The sequence below is a fragment of the Apium graveolens genome, chromosome 4 (assembly GCF_009905375.1).
Source record: "Apium graveolens cultivar Ventura chromosome 4, ASM990537v1, whole genome shotgun sequence".
Taxonomy (NCBI): Eukaryota; Viridiplantae; Streptophyta; class Magnoliopsida; order Apiales; family Apiaceae; genus Apium; species Apium graveolens.
Window position 1 is genome coordinate 312,221,677 of NC_133650.1, and position 19,536 is coordinate 312,241,212.

The 19,536-nt window shown below is 33.3% G+C and overlaps 1 protein-coding gene and 1 pseudogene across 4 annotated transcripts; both read left to right on the top strand.

The window, feature by feature from the left end:
* Positions 1–4,160: 4,160 nt before the first annotated feature.
* LOC141721789 (putative receptor protein kinase ZmPK1) lies at positions 4,161–7,012 on the top strand (annotated as a pseudogene).
* A 995-nt stretch (positions 7,013–8,007) lies between these two features.
* On the top strand, positions 8,008–17,216 carry LOC141721790 (protein MRG2-like). 4 transcript variants are annotated; one of them, XM_074524904.1, is made up of 10 exons: positions 8,008–8,208; positions 8,689–8,841; positions 10,190–10,243; positions 10,382–11,087; positions 11,826–11,866; positions 12,441–12,545; positions 13,909–13,988; positions 14,518–14,687; positions 16,199–16,283; positions 16,844–17,216. In XM_074524904.1, exons 4-10 carry the CDS (start codon positions 11,063–11,065, stop codon positions 16,935–16,937), a joined length of 600 nt encoding a protein of 199 aa, XP_074381005.1. In that variant the 5' UTR covers positions 8,008–8,208; positions 8,689–8,841; positions 10,190–10,243; positions 10,382–11,062; the 3' UTR covers positions 16,938–17,216. The 4 variants fall into 4 exon arrangements, with proteins under 4 accessions (XP_074381005.1, XP_074381006.1, XP_074381007.1 ...); XM_074524905.1 differs by having other exon boundaries at positions 11,829–11,866; XM_074524906.1 differs by lacking the exon at positions 12,441–12,545.
* The last annotated feature ends 2,320 nt before the right edge of the window (positions 17,217–19,536 follow it).

Here is a 19,536-nt window from a genome sequence, read left to right on the forward strand (position 1 = left end):
AATGTCATTAAACATATGATCATCAAAGAAACTTGTTGGGATGGATAGTTCGGGAAGTGTGATTGGAACAGGTTACATAAGAGTACTTGAATCGAGCAGAGGAAATAGATGATCGTGAAACTAAACATCCCTTGATACGAAAGACGTCATACATGCCAATGTCAGTAGCTTAAATCCTTTCTTTGCATCTGGGTATCCAACAAAAATACAAGCCACCGTTCTTGGTTTAAACTTTTATGTGGAAACACCAGGTGGTGAAGCTATAGCTAAATACCCAAACACTTTCATTTCTTTGTAATATGAATCCTCACTAAAAAAAAATCTTATAAGGGCTTACATTATCCTTCAACATAAAATACAGAACTCTATTTATGACATATCTAGCTGCTAACACACAATCAACCCAATGCAAATCCGACAAATCATATTGTAGTTTTAGAGCCCTGGCCACATTCAGCACATGCCTATATTTTATTTTAACCCTCGCATTTTGTTATGGCATGTAGCTACATGTTGTTTGATGAATGATTTTATAATCATTCATGAAATTCGTACATAATTGATCAATAAACTAATGCGCGTTGTCACTTCTAATAGTCCTAATGTTGTCATCAAGGTGGTTTTTCACATAATTAAGAAATATTGACAGAGTATTTCCATAATCAGCCTTGTTTTGGAATAAGTACAACCAGGTGATTCTCGAATAATCATCAACAATCGTGAGAAAGTACTTATATTTATATTTTGTGCACACCTTATAAGGCCCTCATGTGTTTATGTGTATCAATTGAAAAAGGTACGGCGGGATGTGATTCACTCAAAGTGTATGGTAATTTAGTGAACTTGAATATAGGGCATATTAGGAAGACTTTAGGTTGTGTATGTGTGGCAAGTTTGAGACTAGGAATCAACTTTAGTTTAAAATCAGATATATGGCCAAGTCTGTTGTGCCACAATGTATATTTATAAACCGTGGGGCATTTTTACAAGGTTGAATTGAGCTATTATTGATGCTAACCTCGGATGTATGCTGAACAGAAGAATTACCAAGATAATACAAGTTATTTTTAAGGTACCCTACACCCACAATGGCCTTAGACTCTGGTTTTGTTATTTAAACATGACTTCACTCTTGTTATCTTTTCCCAATTTTGTGACATAAAGAAAATTGTGTGTGAATTATGGAACAAACAACACATTGAATAATAGAATTCCAATACCTAAAACTCTATATGTGTGATGTTGGCTATACTACCGAAAGTTTAACTGTCATATGAGGGAGTGCAGGTCTGATATTGTCCAGCAAAGTAATAAAGAAAGTCATATGGTCTGATGCTCTTGAATCTACAATGCATTCTTGGATTTTGGATTCAGCAGCACCACACATTATCAGCCTAAGAATGGAGTATCAAATTATTCCTCAATTTGTCTGTGTCCTGCTGTATTTCTAAGAATGAGTTTGAGGAGCTGCTCAAATTGTTTATGAGTAATTACTACATTTGATGTCCTTCATTTTGCTCATATTGTTGTTTGAGCCATATTAGCAGATCTTAGACCATAATTTTTTTTGACCATTCCACCTTCCAGGAGAGCATCCCCTTCTTGCACGTGTTCTTAAGGACTTGTAGTTCCACTTAGGGTATCATGTGACAGTCCAACAAACATCTGTCGTATGGCATTGCCTTTTACAAGCATTGCACATGACATATTTTTCGGTTATAATTTGATTCCCTCGATTAAACATAGTTGATATATCATTATCACTGTTCTTGAGGTTGTGAAGAACGTGTCTTTAGGACTTCTCTTGTTGGATTGCTGCACATGTCATTTCTACGCTAGATAGTGGAGACGACATCAGTAATTGACTCCTACGTGGCCCAAAGACCTCGTCTAGGCCATTCAAAAACTGAAACACTTTATACTCATCCTTCGTACGTGGATGGTCTTCAACAAAACAGTCATTTTAGATGTGCTAGTGGTGACATTGGGTAAATCATTCATGTCTTCCAGCTCTTCCCATAATGCACTCAAGGTTGTATAATACTCCACCAAAGGCTTTTCATTTTGTTTGAGGCTATAAAGATCTTTGCTGAGTTAGTATTTTCTAGACCCATTGTTGAGTTGAAAGCGCTCCCATAATAATTTCCAGATGTATGAAGGGGAGAGTTTCATAGAATCACAAGCATTATTATGGAGCCACAAACTCACCATGTTATTTTACATGTTTCTCACTGTAGAGCATCAGTGGTATCTATTCTGCTATCCTCTTTCTTAATATTTCATCCTTGGTAGTCTTGTAGCTAGAAATGGATTTTTCCATTAGTTTCTGCTCATCAGGCCTGAGAGGTGAATAATCAAACTCCATTGGATGTTTGCTTGAAAACCTAAAGGTTGAGGGTTTAGGCTTGAGCACCACAACATATTTGAGATCATTTGATATTGATGTTTGTCCCTTTGCACCTTTACCCAGATCCATTTCTCCTAGAATAAGTGGTCTCAACTCTGTGATGTATTTCACAGATTTTGATTGGTTTGCAGTTGAACCAAAAACTTGAGCAATTGTTTCATCAATTTTTTCCCTTGTGCGATAGCATACTTCGTCATCAGTACTGTCTAAATGCGAGTAATTGGAATGAAAACTGTAGTCACTCAGCTCACCTTGCTCCCTGTCAGGAAAGTAACCAATATATAATTTATATATGTAACATATAAAATCTAGTTGTTAGAATATAACTGTTAAATTATATCCGGTAAAATATAGCTATTAAAATATAAAATATATTTCTTGTAATTTATACGTAAATATCTAGCCGTTACAATTTTAAAATTCAAATTATTATCAATTAAATATTATTTTTAAAATATAGGGAACCAATATAGAAAATGTCATTGGAATTAAATACCTTTTTGACCCTTCATTAATTTAATATATTTTAGAAGTTCAAAATAGGTAACCCATCATGGTTGCTCTTTAAACCCATTTTTCAGAGATGTACTAAAAACATTAATATTGAAAATTTAGTCGAATTCACGAGATATACTAACAAGCAACATGGAAGGAACAAGAAACTTAAAATAGGGTGGGATTGACAAGTCTTTGTTAAAATTTCATCAGCAATCACCTATATCATCATACACATTACACAATGTTTAGTGTTTGTATAACTAGCCTATAACCCGACCGATCGCACAGTTTCCTTTTAATACTCGATAATTTTTAATAATATAATTTTTAATAGTTGAAAAATAAATTGAAGAATATAATAAGTTATAACAATATATGCTTTATAATAATTTGAGACTTGACTGAAAATAAATAATATAATATATAATATGTTGTTCACCGGATTCGAACAACCTATGAAAATTGTTAAAAATGAAGAATATAAAAGTTTAAATATAATACGCTGTTGAAGGGATTCAAACCCTAAATTTATGAGAGCAGTTTAAATATTAATATAATATTATTTTATTATTATATCTAACGGTTTCCATCTGTCTGTTTTTAGATCTGACTGTTATTATTTACCGTACCAAGTACCGAGTAACCGACCAACTACATGGTGTTGTTGTGCTTATAATAATATAGTATAGATTTCGATCTTTAAATTTTGCTATTTTAAATTTCAATGAGATTTGGTGAGTTAGACAATTATTAGTTTAAATGCGCCGGATTAAATTTGGCGTAATAGTGGACTTTAAATTTAATTGGGTTGTAAATTAAGAACATGTACAACCACTAACTTTTTTTTTCAAAATCATCTCCGGCTTAAGCCTAGGTTACGTCCCTGAGTACTAATAACCTTTACTAAATTGAAAATCACCATGAGCTCGTATTTTTTAAGTCTTTGATAAATTAGCATTAAACTTTTGTAATTGTTTCGTAGTACTATAGCATTATTAAGATGCAACACCTGAACAATCTTGAATTTATTGGTCATATAAGATTGCAAGTCATATTTATCAACACGCAGTTGTTAAGATATTTGCATGTCTGCATTATTACTTCCTCTATATACATCTGATTCATTCGTTTGAATTTTTTTTTTGAAGTCATATAGCCATTTTTTGAATCAAGTACTAAAAGTCTTGACAACCATATGTGCTGAGGCCCCTCTTCCATTATTGAGCATCATAATTGAGTTTATCTATACAGATTTTAATTAATATTTTCAAAGATCATAAGTATGCATGAGTAATGAAGTTTACTGACCATGATACCCATCTGCAACACCATGTTTCTTGATTTTCCAAACTGAATATTGTGTAATTTGGGATGAATGTAAATTCTTTCGTCTTTCGGGTGTGATCATACCAGCACTAATATACTCAGTTCACAGTTCCTCTGCAGTTGGCAAATAAACTTTACCATGGATAGTTCATTCCTGAACTTTGTTGTTGTAGTTATGCTTGTAGCCTTTTCACTACCAGTTCCAAGCTCTTCGATTCACTCGAGTTTAAGTGCAGGTTCGTCTCTTGATGTCCAAAACAAAGATGATGTTTTAATGTCATCAAATGAAGTTTTTTCTGCAGGCTTTCACAGTGTTGGTGTGAATGCTTATTGCTTTGCCATATGGTTCACTGATCAGTCACTGTCTGATCAAAATCACGTCGTAGTTTGGATGGCCAATCGCGACTATCCGGTTAATAAGAAAGGCTCAAAGCTCTCCCTGCTCAAAAATGGTAATCTTGTATTGATAGATGCAGGACAATGGCATCCACCTGTTTGGGAAACTGTCACAAACTCAAACACCTCAGTAGTGACACTAAGTCTCGAAGACAATGGCAACCTTGTTCTTTACACTAGAGAGGGTGAAAGATTGTGGCAAAGTTTTGATTCTCCAACTGATACTCTTCTTCCACAACAACCACTAACCAGAGGCATGGTGTTAATATCGACAAGAAGTAGTACTAATTATTCTTCTGGTTTCTACAAGTTCCGTTTTGATGAGTATAACATTCTCCGTTTATCCTTGAGCAATCTTGAAGTGAGTAGCGTTTATTGGCCTTCTGCTTGGAAGCATCCTGCAGAAGCAAATAGGACTATGTACAATAGCAGTAAAATTGCAGTTCTTGATGGTTACGGTTACTTCTCATCAACAGATAATTTCAAATTCACGACATCAGATTTTGGTTCGCGGATTTGGAGAAGGTTAGTACTTGAGCCAGATGGAAATATTCGTGTTTACAGTCTAGATGAAAAGACCAAAGTTTGGGAAGTTACATGGCAGGCTATATCGCGGCCTTGTCACGTACACGGGATATGTGGACTAAATAGCTTGTGTACTTATTCTCAGAATTCTGGAAGAAAATGCAAATGCTTACCAGGGCACACTATGAAAGTTCAAACGGACTGGTCTTACGGATGTGAGCCAGATTTCAAGCCTTTAGATGATGATGGCAGGACTTACGGGTTTCTACCGTTCTCTCAATCTGATTTCTATGGCTATGACAGCGGCTTCTTCATCAATTTCACCTTTGACAGGTGCAAAGAAGAGTGCCTGAGTAATCAGGACTGTAAAGGGTTCCTATTTAGAGCTAATGGCTCTGCAGGCCAGAATCTTTGTTACACCAAGAGTCGTTTGTTGAATGGGCAACAAAAATTTGGTGTTCATAGCTATACATATGTAAAATTGCCAACAAATATAATCGAAATCTATGAGAAAATGATCAACCCTTTGGAAGGAAATTCCGGTTTAAATTGTTCAGGCTAAGATATAATGCAGCTGGGAAGAGCTTACAAGAAAAATAGTCAGAATGATTCAGTTAAATACATGCTCTGGTTCGTATGTGCATTAGGAGGATTCGAGGTGATTCTTGTGGCTTACTTCTTCTCTGTGAACATGGGAACATATGAAAAAAACCAAGTTTACCATCAGGTAGCTACATCATTCAAAAGGTTCACCTATGATGAGCTTAAGAAGGCGACAAATAATTTCAGCCAAGAGATTGGTAGAGGGGGAAGTAGCATCGTCTACAAAGGCGTGCTTTTGGACAATCGAGTTGCAGCAGTCAAGAGGTTCAAAGAAGAAAATTTCCGGGGTGAGGCAGAGTTCTTGGCGGAAATTAGTATCATTGAGAGGCTTAACCACATAAATTTGATCGAGACTTGGGGTTACTGTGTTAAAAGAAAGCAAAGAATTCTGGTCTCTGAGTACTTGGATAACGGGTCTTTGGCAGATAAGTTATCTTCGAATGCACTTGACTGGGAAAAAATATATAACATTGCTGTTGGCACTGCAAAAGGGCTTGCTTATTTGCATGAGGAGTGCTTGGAATGGGTCTTGCATTGTGATGTAAAGCCTCATAACATACTTCTGGACTCCAATTACGAGCCAAAAGTTGCAGATTTCGGGTTGTCTAAATTGCTACAAAGAGACGTGACAGGGAACTCAAGGTTTTCAAGGATAAGAGGGACTAGAGGTTACATGGCACCAGAATGGATTTCAAATCAGAGCATAACTTCCAAAGTTGATGTGTACAGCTATGGTATCGTAGTGCTGGAGATGATATCAGGTAGGAACCCTGCAACGAATGTCTACGATGACACTGATGGAAGCTGCAGGCCTGAACAGAAGATGCTGGTAAAATGGATACGCGATAAGATGCAAGCAGCCAATGGAACTGGGAAAGACTTTGCTATCAGGGACATTGTCGACTCTCGGATGAATGGCGTATATGACATGCCTAGAATGGAAGCCCTTGTTCAAGTAGCTCTTCAATGTGTAGAAGATCAAGAAAGTGCAAGACCAACTATGAGTCAGGTAGTTGATATGCTTGTTGGTAATACACAGATAGTGCACAACACAGGTCTAATGCAAATCAATGAAGAACTAGTTGAAGAGTAACTTCATTTCTTAGGGTGTAAGGCTAGAATACTAGAGGTTCAAATTTGCAACTTTGCATTGTACTAATGTTGTGGTTCATTTAACATACTGGTAAATGGTAATGTAGCTTATGAAAGGGCCTAAATATAACCAGTTTCTCAGGAAGGCAAATGACACAAGTAGAATATTGCACCTTCAGACTTATTTATATCGAAAACGTAAGTTTTAATTTCACATTGTCAAATTATTTTAAAACGTATTTTAAGCAAGTGCACACGAAGAGGTAAACACATAATTTATCAAAATTTCTTAGTTTGTTTATTTATTGTACATTTGTCAAAGAACCGAATTTTATAACTAATTTACTCCCTCAGACCATATAAATTTAAAGATTTTTTTTCTTTCAAAACAATCACAACATTTATTATTTTTAAGATTTAACTTCTTTTGAAACTGGAGTATATTTTCATTTCTTAATACATTAATTAACGTTATAACTAACTTGTTTTTCCGTAAATTTACGATTTTAAAAAGGACAGATATTGTTAACCCCTTACTCCCGAGTTTTAATTATGAAGGAAAGCAAGTGGTGTGTGAGTAAAATAGTTTCACTTACATTCATATTTGTGCTCCCGAGTTTTTAAAAGGAGTGAAAACAAGCGCTAATGAATGTAAATTTAAAACTGTATTTTAAGCAAGTGTGTGCAAAAAAGTAAGCACATAATTTATCGAAACTTCTTAGTTCGTTTATTTATTGTACATTTGCCAAAGAACCGAATTTCATAACTAATTTACTCCCTCAGACCATATAAATTTAAAGATTTTTTTCTTTCAAAACAATCACTACATTTATTATTTTCAAAATTTAACTTTTTTTGAAACTTGAGTATTTTTTCATTTCTTAATACATTAATTAACGCTATAACTAACTTTTTTTTCCGTAAATTTACGCTTTTAAAAATGACAGATATAGTTAAAGAGGTTTAACTGTAAAATAATAGGATCGAAAATAAGAAAAAATATTACTTTAGCGAGTTTATTACTTTATCGGAAATAAAGATATATCGTGTCTATTATGTTAAAAATACTTATTTCAACGAGTTTATTACTTTATCGTAATTATTTCATCAAGATTTAACTTCAAAATGGGACAAACGAGAATACCCAGAATGAAAGAAAATCCGGTAGATGTACTTATCAGAAACCCATTTCAAAATCGACGAGATCTTTTAAAAAAATGGTCCGTTGACAAGCACACGTGTCCAATTAACGACAACAACAAAACGGAACGGAACATCAAACTCCCACACTATAAAAACCACCCCCATTCGTTTGTTTTCCTACTCAGACATCACCAATCCATCGCAAACACAAAGCACAGGTACTTCCATTCTTCTTACACACAAATCCATAAACACACAATCACATGTTTACCTCCAGTTTATGTTCCTAAACACTTCCGTAATAATCTTACTTTAAGCGGGATATATAATATATTCGAGATCTGTAATATAATATATTGGTGGGATATGTAATTTTACTTTACATCCAACTTTAAGCGGGATATTTAATATATTCGAGATCCGTAATAATCTTATTTTATAAGCGGGATATATATATATCACTAATATATTCGTGAAATTTATAATATATTCGAGATCCGTAATAATTTTACTTTATAAACGGGATATATCATATATCATATATTCGAGATTAAAATAATTAACTTATTTACGTATTTATCATTTATTAAATTACGTAATATCTGAACCGTAATATGTAATAAGTCTGTGTTTTACGAGTGGGATATACCGAGTATGCGGAGTTTCGGATATATAAAGGGCTAAATTTGTAATTGTAGGTTGTAAGAAAAGAAAGCCCTATGGAAATGGGACGATCAAACACCACTGGAGACTCCGGAGATTGTGTTGACTTGACGATGAACAATGAAAGTGTTTATGTTGAAGGTGAAATAGTCTTGGCGTTTCATAAAGGCAACTGGTATGAGGCCAAGGTATTTATATATGCTTACAAGAATACACACACTTGTACATTTTTTTTTATTTATTTTCTTGGTTTTGTTTGTCATTGGAGTGATTACTATTTATTTTTAATATGATTGTGTTGAATAAAATGTAGTTATTTACTTATTTGTGATTTTTTCTTGGTAGAGTTCTATTTTTAGACCTTTATTGATGGACACATCACATTTTGTATTTGTTTATTATTGTTATTTTTAATGTTGAATGTGATGAACTATAAACTGGGGCTTGGATGGATAAACAAGTTGGTTTCTTGTAGTTTATTAATTTAATTTGGTTAGCAGTGTTGTTGGTTTTAGGCTTTTAGGTTACATAATACAGATAGTCATATTTTTACAGTATTCGTGAAGGAATGATTATTTTTTTTGACTGAAAAGAGGTAATTTGAAAAATATTTGAACTTGGTAATGTTCTCATCTAGGAAGCAAGGACATGGGTGGGGCAGTGCCTAGTGCAGAGATAGGGTAATTCGACAAATATAATAAAATGGGGGACACGAGAAAAATAAACAAAAATTTTATATATATTTCATTTTAAACATAATAATAACTACTATCAATTTTTTTTCGAGAAAACATAAATTTGGGAAACATAATATATGAGGCACATGTATGTTTTTTTTTAATATTATTTTTTCGGGAAAACATAAATTTGGGGTGTTACGTAAAATCAAATAATTTAGAACAAATTTACCAGTGATGTTAAGGGGATTTTTTTTCTAACAAGATATAACTGTATTTTGTGCAGTACTTTAAATGAAATCTTTGTTTGCTTGTGCTAGTTTACTGTTAAAATGGAAGGGCAATGGGGATGTTGATAGCATTAGCAAATGACACTTTCAGGGAACAGACTATTTAAGTTGAACAATTAGACAAGACTCTTTGAAGAGATTTTTGCAATATTTATGGCCCATAGCAATGATGCATTTTCAATTGATGCATTGTTGTTTTAGCTTACCTAGAACACCTCTGCAATGTATATACATTCTTCTCATCAAACAGAGTAATTTGCGAAGTTAGATCTCAAATATGTTGATGCAGCTCTGATACTAGCTCTAATGATGTCCGAATACATGATATATGTACTACCATTTAGTATGTGCTCCTTCCAATGGCTGATGAAAGTCATTACTGCACTTCAATTTCTCTTTACATTAATAGTTGGGACTTGAGAATTTTTTTGTGCTTCACTAGTGTCTATAGCTTGCTACATATGCATGCTTTATTGAGCAATTGCCTGTCTCGCTCTTTTCTTGCCTTTATATCTTTGACATTCTTTGACTTGGAAAGTGGTAAAATTATGTTTTTTTTTCCTTTAAAGGTACAGAAAGTTGAATCTCGGATGGAGGCATGGACATATTTTGTTCATTATCTTGTGAGTACAACTTTGTATAAGTTAGTGGTCTATAGACCAGGTTTCTCTTTTCTCCTTTTTAACAAGTGAGAAAAGTTTATGTAAGAAAAATCTATAATATTAATCTTATGTATTGACCTAGTCTTGTTATATCTGCAGGGTTGGAAGAAAAGGTTAGAATAAATTGCTCTTGAAGAGTAGATATGAGGATGCATATTCCCGTTGGAATTAAATGTTTCTTCTTGTTATCTTGTTCATTAAATTCTTTTATAGAAATTTTCCAAGTGACTGTGTTTAATTTTTGAACTCTATCAATTATTGTTTGGTGCTAGCAGTCTTTACATTACCTTCAATTTTTTGTGATCTTATCTAATGCGATGATTGCAGGCTGTTTGGTTTACCATTTTTGCTTCTTGTAAGAGGCAAAAGTACTTCCAAAGTACATATTTTTCTCTTATAAGAGGCGAAAACGCTAAACCAAAAAGCACCTCGTCATTATTACTTCAAACGCAAAACTGGGACACTTTTATGGAAATTATTATAAAAATGTCGTTATACCAGTTATTGTTAATGTTATTCAGCAAAGATGGTATGCTCTTTGAGTAGAGTAAGCAGTGAGTTTAATGACAACTTTTCTGCAGGACGATCGTTCTAGTTCTATCTTTGCCGAAGTGTTTAATTTTTATACTTTTAAATATCTGTGAGCATGGTAACTCTCTACCTAAACTTTTTTAACTACATTATACTAGCAGATGGGATGAATGGCTGAACACTGAGCAGTTGAAGAAATTAAATAAAGAGGATGTTCAAAAGCAGTTGGTACAGCGTGGTAGATCAGCTATGGTGAAGGACCTAAAGCCTGAATGTAAGAATAAAACCATAAAATCTGCTGGTTAGAACTATTTTATGTTTCATACATGCAATACATACATTTGGGCCTGCTGGGAATTGTATACTGTTATGATGACGGTCATTATTACAATCCCTTTTTATTTTATTGCATGGATTTGTGGTAGACCTACGTTAACTGTGTTGGAAAAAGATGAAGTTAAATTGAGTTGTTATTATGCTAATAATATCTGTGCCAAGTATTCTATATTTCTGTCGCCATTGCCTTTTTCCATCCTGGGTACAATCTTGATGTATAGTTATGTTGAATTAAGAGAGGGGAAACATATATTACATTGAAGATAGAACTGTTTTTGGAATCAGTAAGACAGTGTGATCCTAATTCCTATTCAAATCATGATCAAGTTGGATTTTCCCAACAATATTTGTACCTATATATTACCAAATTCTATATCTGGAGGTGGTCTGAATATATACTTTGATTCATTTTCTAAATCTGTTGAGATCAAATAACTGAGGCTTACTGTCTGTAAACTTTGCATGATTTTTATGTACTTGCACTTTCAAAAAGTACCAGAATATTCATTATTGTTAACTTCAGTCCTTTGTATGTTATATGCTAAAATAGTATTCATGTTAGTTTAGCCACTTTGATCTGGTGCAGCTACTTGAGTAGGTTTGAGGTTACATAGTGAGCGTATAGTTAACTGCATTTTTGAATTGTTCTAAACTTTTCATATAATGTTCTTGACAGCAGCTAGAGGCAAGTTAGGAAACAGTGAAAGCATTATTGAGGTATATCTCTGTTCTCATAGGTTTTATTGATTTTGGACGTTATTGTATAATTTATAACCCAATTCTTCACTTTTATAGTCCTTGTAAACATTTGCTCTCTGAAAGTTTCAGCCTGGCCTTTTACATTCAATGCTCTTGATTTTCTTAAGTCGAGGTGGTTTGAGATACAAGTTGAGGTGGTTTGAAATTAATGTCATGTTCTTCACATCATAATCGATTCTCGACATATATATTACTTTAATCGAGGAAATGCAGAGTTGTTTTAGCATTGGAGGTATAGACATTAATGAAACACTTGGTAACAAGAAGTTGAGGGTTAAACCCCTGTGGACTGTTATATCACGAGGACGAGTGCCTATCTTCAGGAATCTTGTTAATGCCGATGATATCACCCATTATATTTAATGTCAGATCACTTATGGTGGCACTTAATAATATGTTGACTTATTATATCTGGTGCATTAATTGTGTAATTATCTCTTAGATCTCGACAACAGTGGATTACTTTGATTGATCAAGAATAAAGTATTTTTCAACATGACAAGGTAAACCTTCTTTTCTTTTTATTTATCAGGAGAAGCGTTTGATAACGGATGAAAATCTGTTAAATATTGAAATACCATCAACCCTAAAGAAGCAACTTCTGGATGATTGTGAATATGTAACCCATTTAGGCAAGGTACTTCAATCACCGTCTTTCATTTACTTATCAAACCATTCACCTGGTTTCTAAAATCTAAATTACCGTTCAATGCAATAATAATTTTTTTTGCAATCTAGATCAAAACCATTATTTATCACATTAGTTTTTAAGAAAACTAATCACAATCACAATGTATCATATTGCCAGGTATAGAATATTTAGCCGCTAATACTATTCTATACTGTTATCTGGAACTATATTTTTTTTCCGGATAGTTGATAATGGTTTTAGGTGTAGGGCTAGGGGAAGTTCAGAATCAAACTCTAAGCACTTTGTGGCACTAGGAGCACCTTTATCACCTCTTGGGCACTCCTTGGTTCTCATATACTGTTATCTGGAAGTATATATACATTTTTATTGAAATGAATTTAGCTTTTTTAGAATAACCCTTGCTATTACCCTGATACTCAGTGTACAGTTATCTTTAATTACATGACTTCACGCCTTATTCAAGGTTCCCTACCTTGACAGAGTTAGAGAATTCGTGTTGTTTTAAGCTTAATGTATGCAGGATTGCAAGATGTAGATTTATGGAATATATATCAATTAATAATACAATTATACAGCAACAGGAAATCTAACTTGAATCTATATGGATGTTTAACATGGAACTGGAATCTGGATAAGGAACACTGACTATTTTGGGGTTTTTAAACTATTAATAGCTAGGAGTTTGAGATGGTTGATTTGGCCAAGTATTCTGATGTTGCTAAGATCTTTTTACTACTTCGATACTCTTATATAATTAGTCTTCGAACAAGCCAAATATTTAGATTTGTCTATAAAGACCAGGTTCCACATTCTGTTAATTTTATATTCTATCTTGCAAGTAAATCAAAACTGGCAAGTTAAAACAATTTAGTGAAGTAGGTATTGAAAGTCAAACCTCAAGTTATCAACAATTACCAACACAAAGACTATGTTACCCTGACTCTTGAATTTTCCTCAAGTACTTGAGTCGGATACTCGACACTCGGACATGGGTATGAACAGTCGGACACCTATTTTAGGCTACAAATATGTAAAATTTTCAGAATATTGCCGATCCATGTTGGACACTAATATCCGAGTCAGGGTAACATAGCACTGAGACACTCCACCATGTATGTGTGCAGTTGGGTAGAAAATACTCATTTACATTTACAACTGGAACTGTCATTCCAAGACAACTATGTTACCTAATTTTGATATGCAGGTGCTGGGATGCTTATTAAAATGTTGAAAAATTAGACTTTAATCAGTTATGAATGCTTTTCAATTATAATTAACATTTTTCCATTTCCATATGTAATAATTTTGTCTTTCAAATTGATTTAACTTGTCTGGTGATGCCTTGCAGCTTGTTAAGCTGCCACGTACTCCCAATGTCGATGACATATTGAAGAAGTATTTTGCGCTAAGGGTGAAGAAGAATGACAAGTAAGTTCGTGTTTTATTATTAATGTTCCTAATATTATAAGTGATGCAATATCCCCCAAATATAGTAATCAGGCCGTGAATAGTATGTTTTTTGGTCAGGAAGGTGTTAAATTGTAATATCTTATAAACCAGTTCTCAGAGAACCATCGAGTCTTAAGAAGGAAGGGCCAGTAGACTAGTGAAAGTTGCCTCTTTTCAGAAAGGAAGCTTCAGTTGGAATATGTGATATAAATGATTTAAATTTTCTTCCTTTTCAATATCTGCAAGAGTTTGTTATCTATATGTAGGCCCACATTCAAAGAAAGAACTGGCTGACTTGTAGTTTCAATGATATTAATTCAACTTTTTTTGGCAAATTCTAACAGTTTTACAAGCATGTTTATTATTTCATCCAAAAAATTGAACTTCATTAATATTTGTTGTTTCGTCTACCATTATCTCTTTAAATATGGTTTTACGAACTAGGTTTGTAGTGTTTCTCCCGCTCACGTGGTGGTCATATATCTTCTGACATGCTTTCTGGTAAAAGGTTGAGCGAGGCAATTCAAGAGATCTTAAGCGGCTTTCGTTGTTACTTTGACAAAGCATTACCTGCAATGCTTCTGTACAAAAATGAGCGCAAGCAATACGAAGAAGTGAGTGCGGAGCACATCCCTCCTTCAACAGTTTATGGAGCTGAACATTTATTGCGTCTCTTCGGTAAGCTTAACTAGTCTTAGAGAGTTATATTAAATATTTTAAATGAAGTTCATGGTATATTCTTTTTGATACCACATTTTCTTTGTTTATATGGTGGTCAGTTCTATTAGTTGTAGAAATTTCTGAAGACATCGGTTTCAATAGTATGAAAGTTACATTTGAAGACCTATCATGCACCGTTAGACTCTTTTTTTTTGGATAAAAAATTGACAAGAGTTTCTGATATGGAGAAGTTTGTCTTACCTCAAATCATGGCTTTTCTGGAGCATGTTGATTTATAGTCATTGAAATTCTATAACATGCAATTCTAGGGTAAAATGAAAAAAATGAAAATCAAACAAAGTTATTTGTTAATAGGTACAGTTTTTTTTTGCTAAACAATAATTTTATAAACTTAATAGAAAGATCCAAGTTACTAAAATAACAAACTGTTAATCCAGGAAATTGTTCATACATCACTGAAGAAAGATAACCAGAACAAGATCCAAGTTACTAAAATAACAAACTGTTAATCCAGGAAATTGTTCATACATCACTGAAGAAAGATAACAGCTAAGGCTAATACTATAATAAACCTAATGTCTGATCTCCTCTATTTTTTCTCCTAAAAGAACTACAAGTAAACAGCTTTTCTCGAACAGTCTCTTAACCTCACCAATCAAGTAAGTAGCCATATTTCTTTTTCCTGGTTTATGAAGGCGAATTATTTTTTTTCCCTCTAAATGTCGTAAACTACAATGGCTCCTCTATTTTTTCTCCTAAAAGAACTACAAGTAAACAGCTTTTCTCGAACAGTCTCTTAACCTCACCAATCAAGTAAGTAGCCATATTTCTTTTTCCTGGTTTATGAAGGCGAATTATTTTTTTTCCCTCTAAATGTCGTAAACTACCATGGCTAACAGCTTTTCTCGAACAGTCTCTTAACCTCACCAATCAAGTAAGTAGCCATATTTCTTTTTCCTGGTTTATGAAGGAGAATTATTTTTTTTTCCCTCTAAATGTCGTAAACTACCATGGCAAGAAATAAAGGAGCAACATGATACTTTAGAGCCGTACAATCCTGGACTTTAATTCTGCCATTGAGGAAGTCATTTTAAGCCTGCATTAGTGGAATTGGACATGCTGAAATTACACTTCTTACAAATGAGCAATTAGCAAAAAGATGAGCTTTGAACTTAGGTTCCGTGTTCTGTGAAATAAAGTAAGCATCATGTAAAAAACACAGAACCTATTATTAAATATATCTATGATATTGCTATATTGGATATATATAATTTTATGATCATGTACTTTATTTCTGAGAGAACAATTATTTACTTATGGTGTTGGAGGACCATGCACTATATGATAAAAGTTGGAAATATTGTTCTTGAAACTGTACATATGTTTCTTGAAGGTTCGCTATTATGAATTTTAACACGGCCATAATTTTTTCAAATATTTCTCTTCTGATTACCATAGATATGATACAAAATTCTTTAGAGTTAATTGGTTATTTATTTTAATTGCAGTTAAGTTGCCAGAGATCCTGCATGATGCGAAGATTGAAGAGGAAACACTACTGAAGCTCCAACCAAAGATACTTGATTTGCTGAAGTATGTCTAATTCTTCAAACTCTTTTGCAGAAATTACCATTTTATTTTTCTGAACAGACAATGAAACTTATATAATATTTAAACAATTAGACACTGATACCAGAAAAAGGATAATTGTGTAGGCAATCTGATTTAAAATGCTTTGAATTCTTAGTAAAAGATATACAATCATCAGTGAGAAGCACCACAACCTAAAAGTTTGATAGGTTTCTCTTCCATGGAAGAGTAATCAGTAAAAGTGCTTTCACCTCTACTGTGGGGGCGTTCAGATTGTTGAGGGGAATGGGAGTGATATAGAATCCCAATCCATACTCGAGAATTAGTTACAAAGTTGACGGGAATGAGGTTAATTACCATTTAAATCAAACACTAACAGATGAAAATTAGATTCGAGGGTTGAAATTCCATCAATCAGAGGCGCCCTTTCTCTCACTTTTCCTTTAAACTCTTCTTCAGTTTGTGATCTTGTTATTTCTTTAGATTCCCAAATAAGGAAAAAATGTTGGCTTCGTTCCTAAATTTGCCAATACAACTAACATTACGAACCATATTTTGTGCAGGTTTTTGCAGAAGAATCAGGGTACCCTTTTTCTATCCACTTACCAGACACCTGAAGATTTGGATACCGAGATGAAAAACGATATTAAAGCTTGAACACCAGAGTAGGTTGACATAGATGTGTATAAGATAATGGTTTAGAGGGATAGGTGGTTCAATCAATATAGGTTAAAACTTGTGTTTTGGTTGGTTAACTAATGTTGAATTGATACTTCATTGTTTTGTTGCAGCAGTTGCATCTGTTGTAATTGGCTCTAATCTGTTACTAACTTATGCAAATGACTAGGTTTTTGGAAGGTTTAGTGATCTATCTCCTTAAACATATGTAATTAAACTGCATTAACATTTTAATAGCAGATGGTCATGAACATATTATTGACGGTGAATTTTTATATTTCTCCATCTGGCACAAGCTTATAGCCTCATATGACATGTTTATCCTGCAGGCCCTAGAAAATATACTACTGTGCTGTTAACTCAGAAAATTATTCGTTTATTTGTCGTTTTTAACAAAGTGACAACTTATTAAAGACGAGCAACACAAGCCACTTAACGACATGCACTCGTAAACTAAAGAAAGAACATCCGAACATTACAAACTAGTGCCCCACCCCGGGGCTTGGAACAGATTCATCAGTATCTCCTTGAACGGAAACCTTTTCCACACTGTTTACAACTGCAGTTTTAGCTTCTACAGCATGCACAGCTCCGAAAGTTGTAGTACTTTCCTTGCCTTTCGAGTTCAGATCTTTGGCATCATCGAGAGGACGAGCTTCTGCTGCTAAAACTATAGCGCATGCCATAATAAGCACTAGTAGTAATACCAGAAGCCTATGCTTGAGATTCTTCGCCATCACCTCAAAGTACCTTGCCTGCTAGAATTATTACGGTAATCAAACAAGTTTAAGTTGATTCTGATGATCTCTCCCCCTTTCTGAGAGTCTCTATATATACTGTGTGCATGGGATCTGAATACATTGTATGAAGCTAAGCTTGACCAAAAATAGAAGGTAATCTGTTTGGCTGTAAATTTGTAATCGTAACTTGCCGCCACGCCAGCCTCAAAACAGAGCACTTGTATTTTAGTACAGGTTAGATTAATCCTACGTACTTTGGTTTATGGACAGGATATGAGTTATATTTTTACATTTGCATTTCTCAAGACAGAATATAGGTAATACGTGTTCCTGGGTGCCCTATGCAGTGTTCAAAAAATCAATGATTCAATAGATTAATTCCCTACAAAATACCCTGCTGATTTGATTTTTAGATTCCGATTAATCTTTACGATTTTTTTATTGGAGTACATATAATTATTTATTAAAATTAAAATACGATGTTAATTTAAATATAAATAATTATAGAAATTATGATATATTAAATATAAAATTGTTAATAAATAAATAATATAATCTTAATGATATACTAAATATAATTCAATATTATAATACATCCGATTTTTACTTCTATTAATCCCTGATTTTCAGTTAATCCCAAATCAATAACTCGACTGATCTTCTTGAATTTTCGATTTTTACAACACAGATATAATCTTAATAATATACTAAATATAATTCAATATTATAATATATCTGATTTTTACTTCAATTAATCTCTAATTTTCAGTTAATCCCAAATCAATAACTCGACCGATCTTCCTGAATTTCCGATTTTTACAACACCCGAGTTATGGATAATATATCTCCGTGTCTAAGGACTTTTTCTAGTGATGCCGACAAATGTATATACAGTCATTTAACAGAATATATACCAAAATACATCCGATTTTTACTTTGATTAATCCCCGATTTTCAGTTAATCTCAAATCGAAAATTCCACCGATCTTTCTCGATTCCCGATTTTTACAACACATCCTGTGTCTAAGGACTTTTTCCCGTGATATGGACAAATGTATATACAGTCATTTAACAGATGATATACCAAGGATAGTATCCAGAAATAGTTATTGCATTCTGTCTATGAGCTATGTCCTGACGGAAGAAAGTAGCAGTGTAAGTAGACGTTTTCCTTTTTCTGCAGAGCTCATTTATTTCAAAATATAGCAAGTGGTTGCTACCTTCCAATGGACTACTTTTTTTTGATCAATTTGTATTTAATACTCTAACAAGAAGTGACAAAGCGGCGGCTATCCTACACAAGATCAGTTTCTATAAATCACCATTAACTAACATGAACTCTCACAGTTGCCTTATAAACCTGTTTTTAAATAAAATATTTAAAAACATTTTTGATTTCTCGGTTCATATTGATCATTTTAATATTCTGAATAAATATAAAGTTCTAAGCAACCACCCTGTGATTAAATATGATGAGCCTAATTTCATAAAATTAAATATTTTATGCAATTATTATTTATTATAAAAATACAAAATCCTTTAGGGTTAATTCATTATTTGTTTTAATTAAGTTGCCAGAGATCTTGCATGATGCAAAGACTGAAGAGGAAACACTGCTAAAGCTCCTGTTAGAAAATTAGGATTTTAGAGCTTAATTTAATTATGTTCTTGATGTTAATCCTAAAATCTAATGATTGGAAATTGTTCAATGATATTTGAACTTAAATTTTCATGTATGGTTTTAAGAATTTTCTTAATGAAATTCATATGAAATGAGAGATGAAAGTAGCTTGGAAAAGCTTGGAAAATTTGAGAATGTTTGTCCCACATTGAAATAA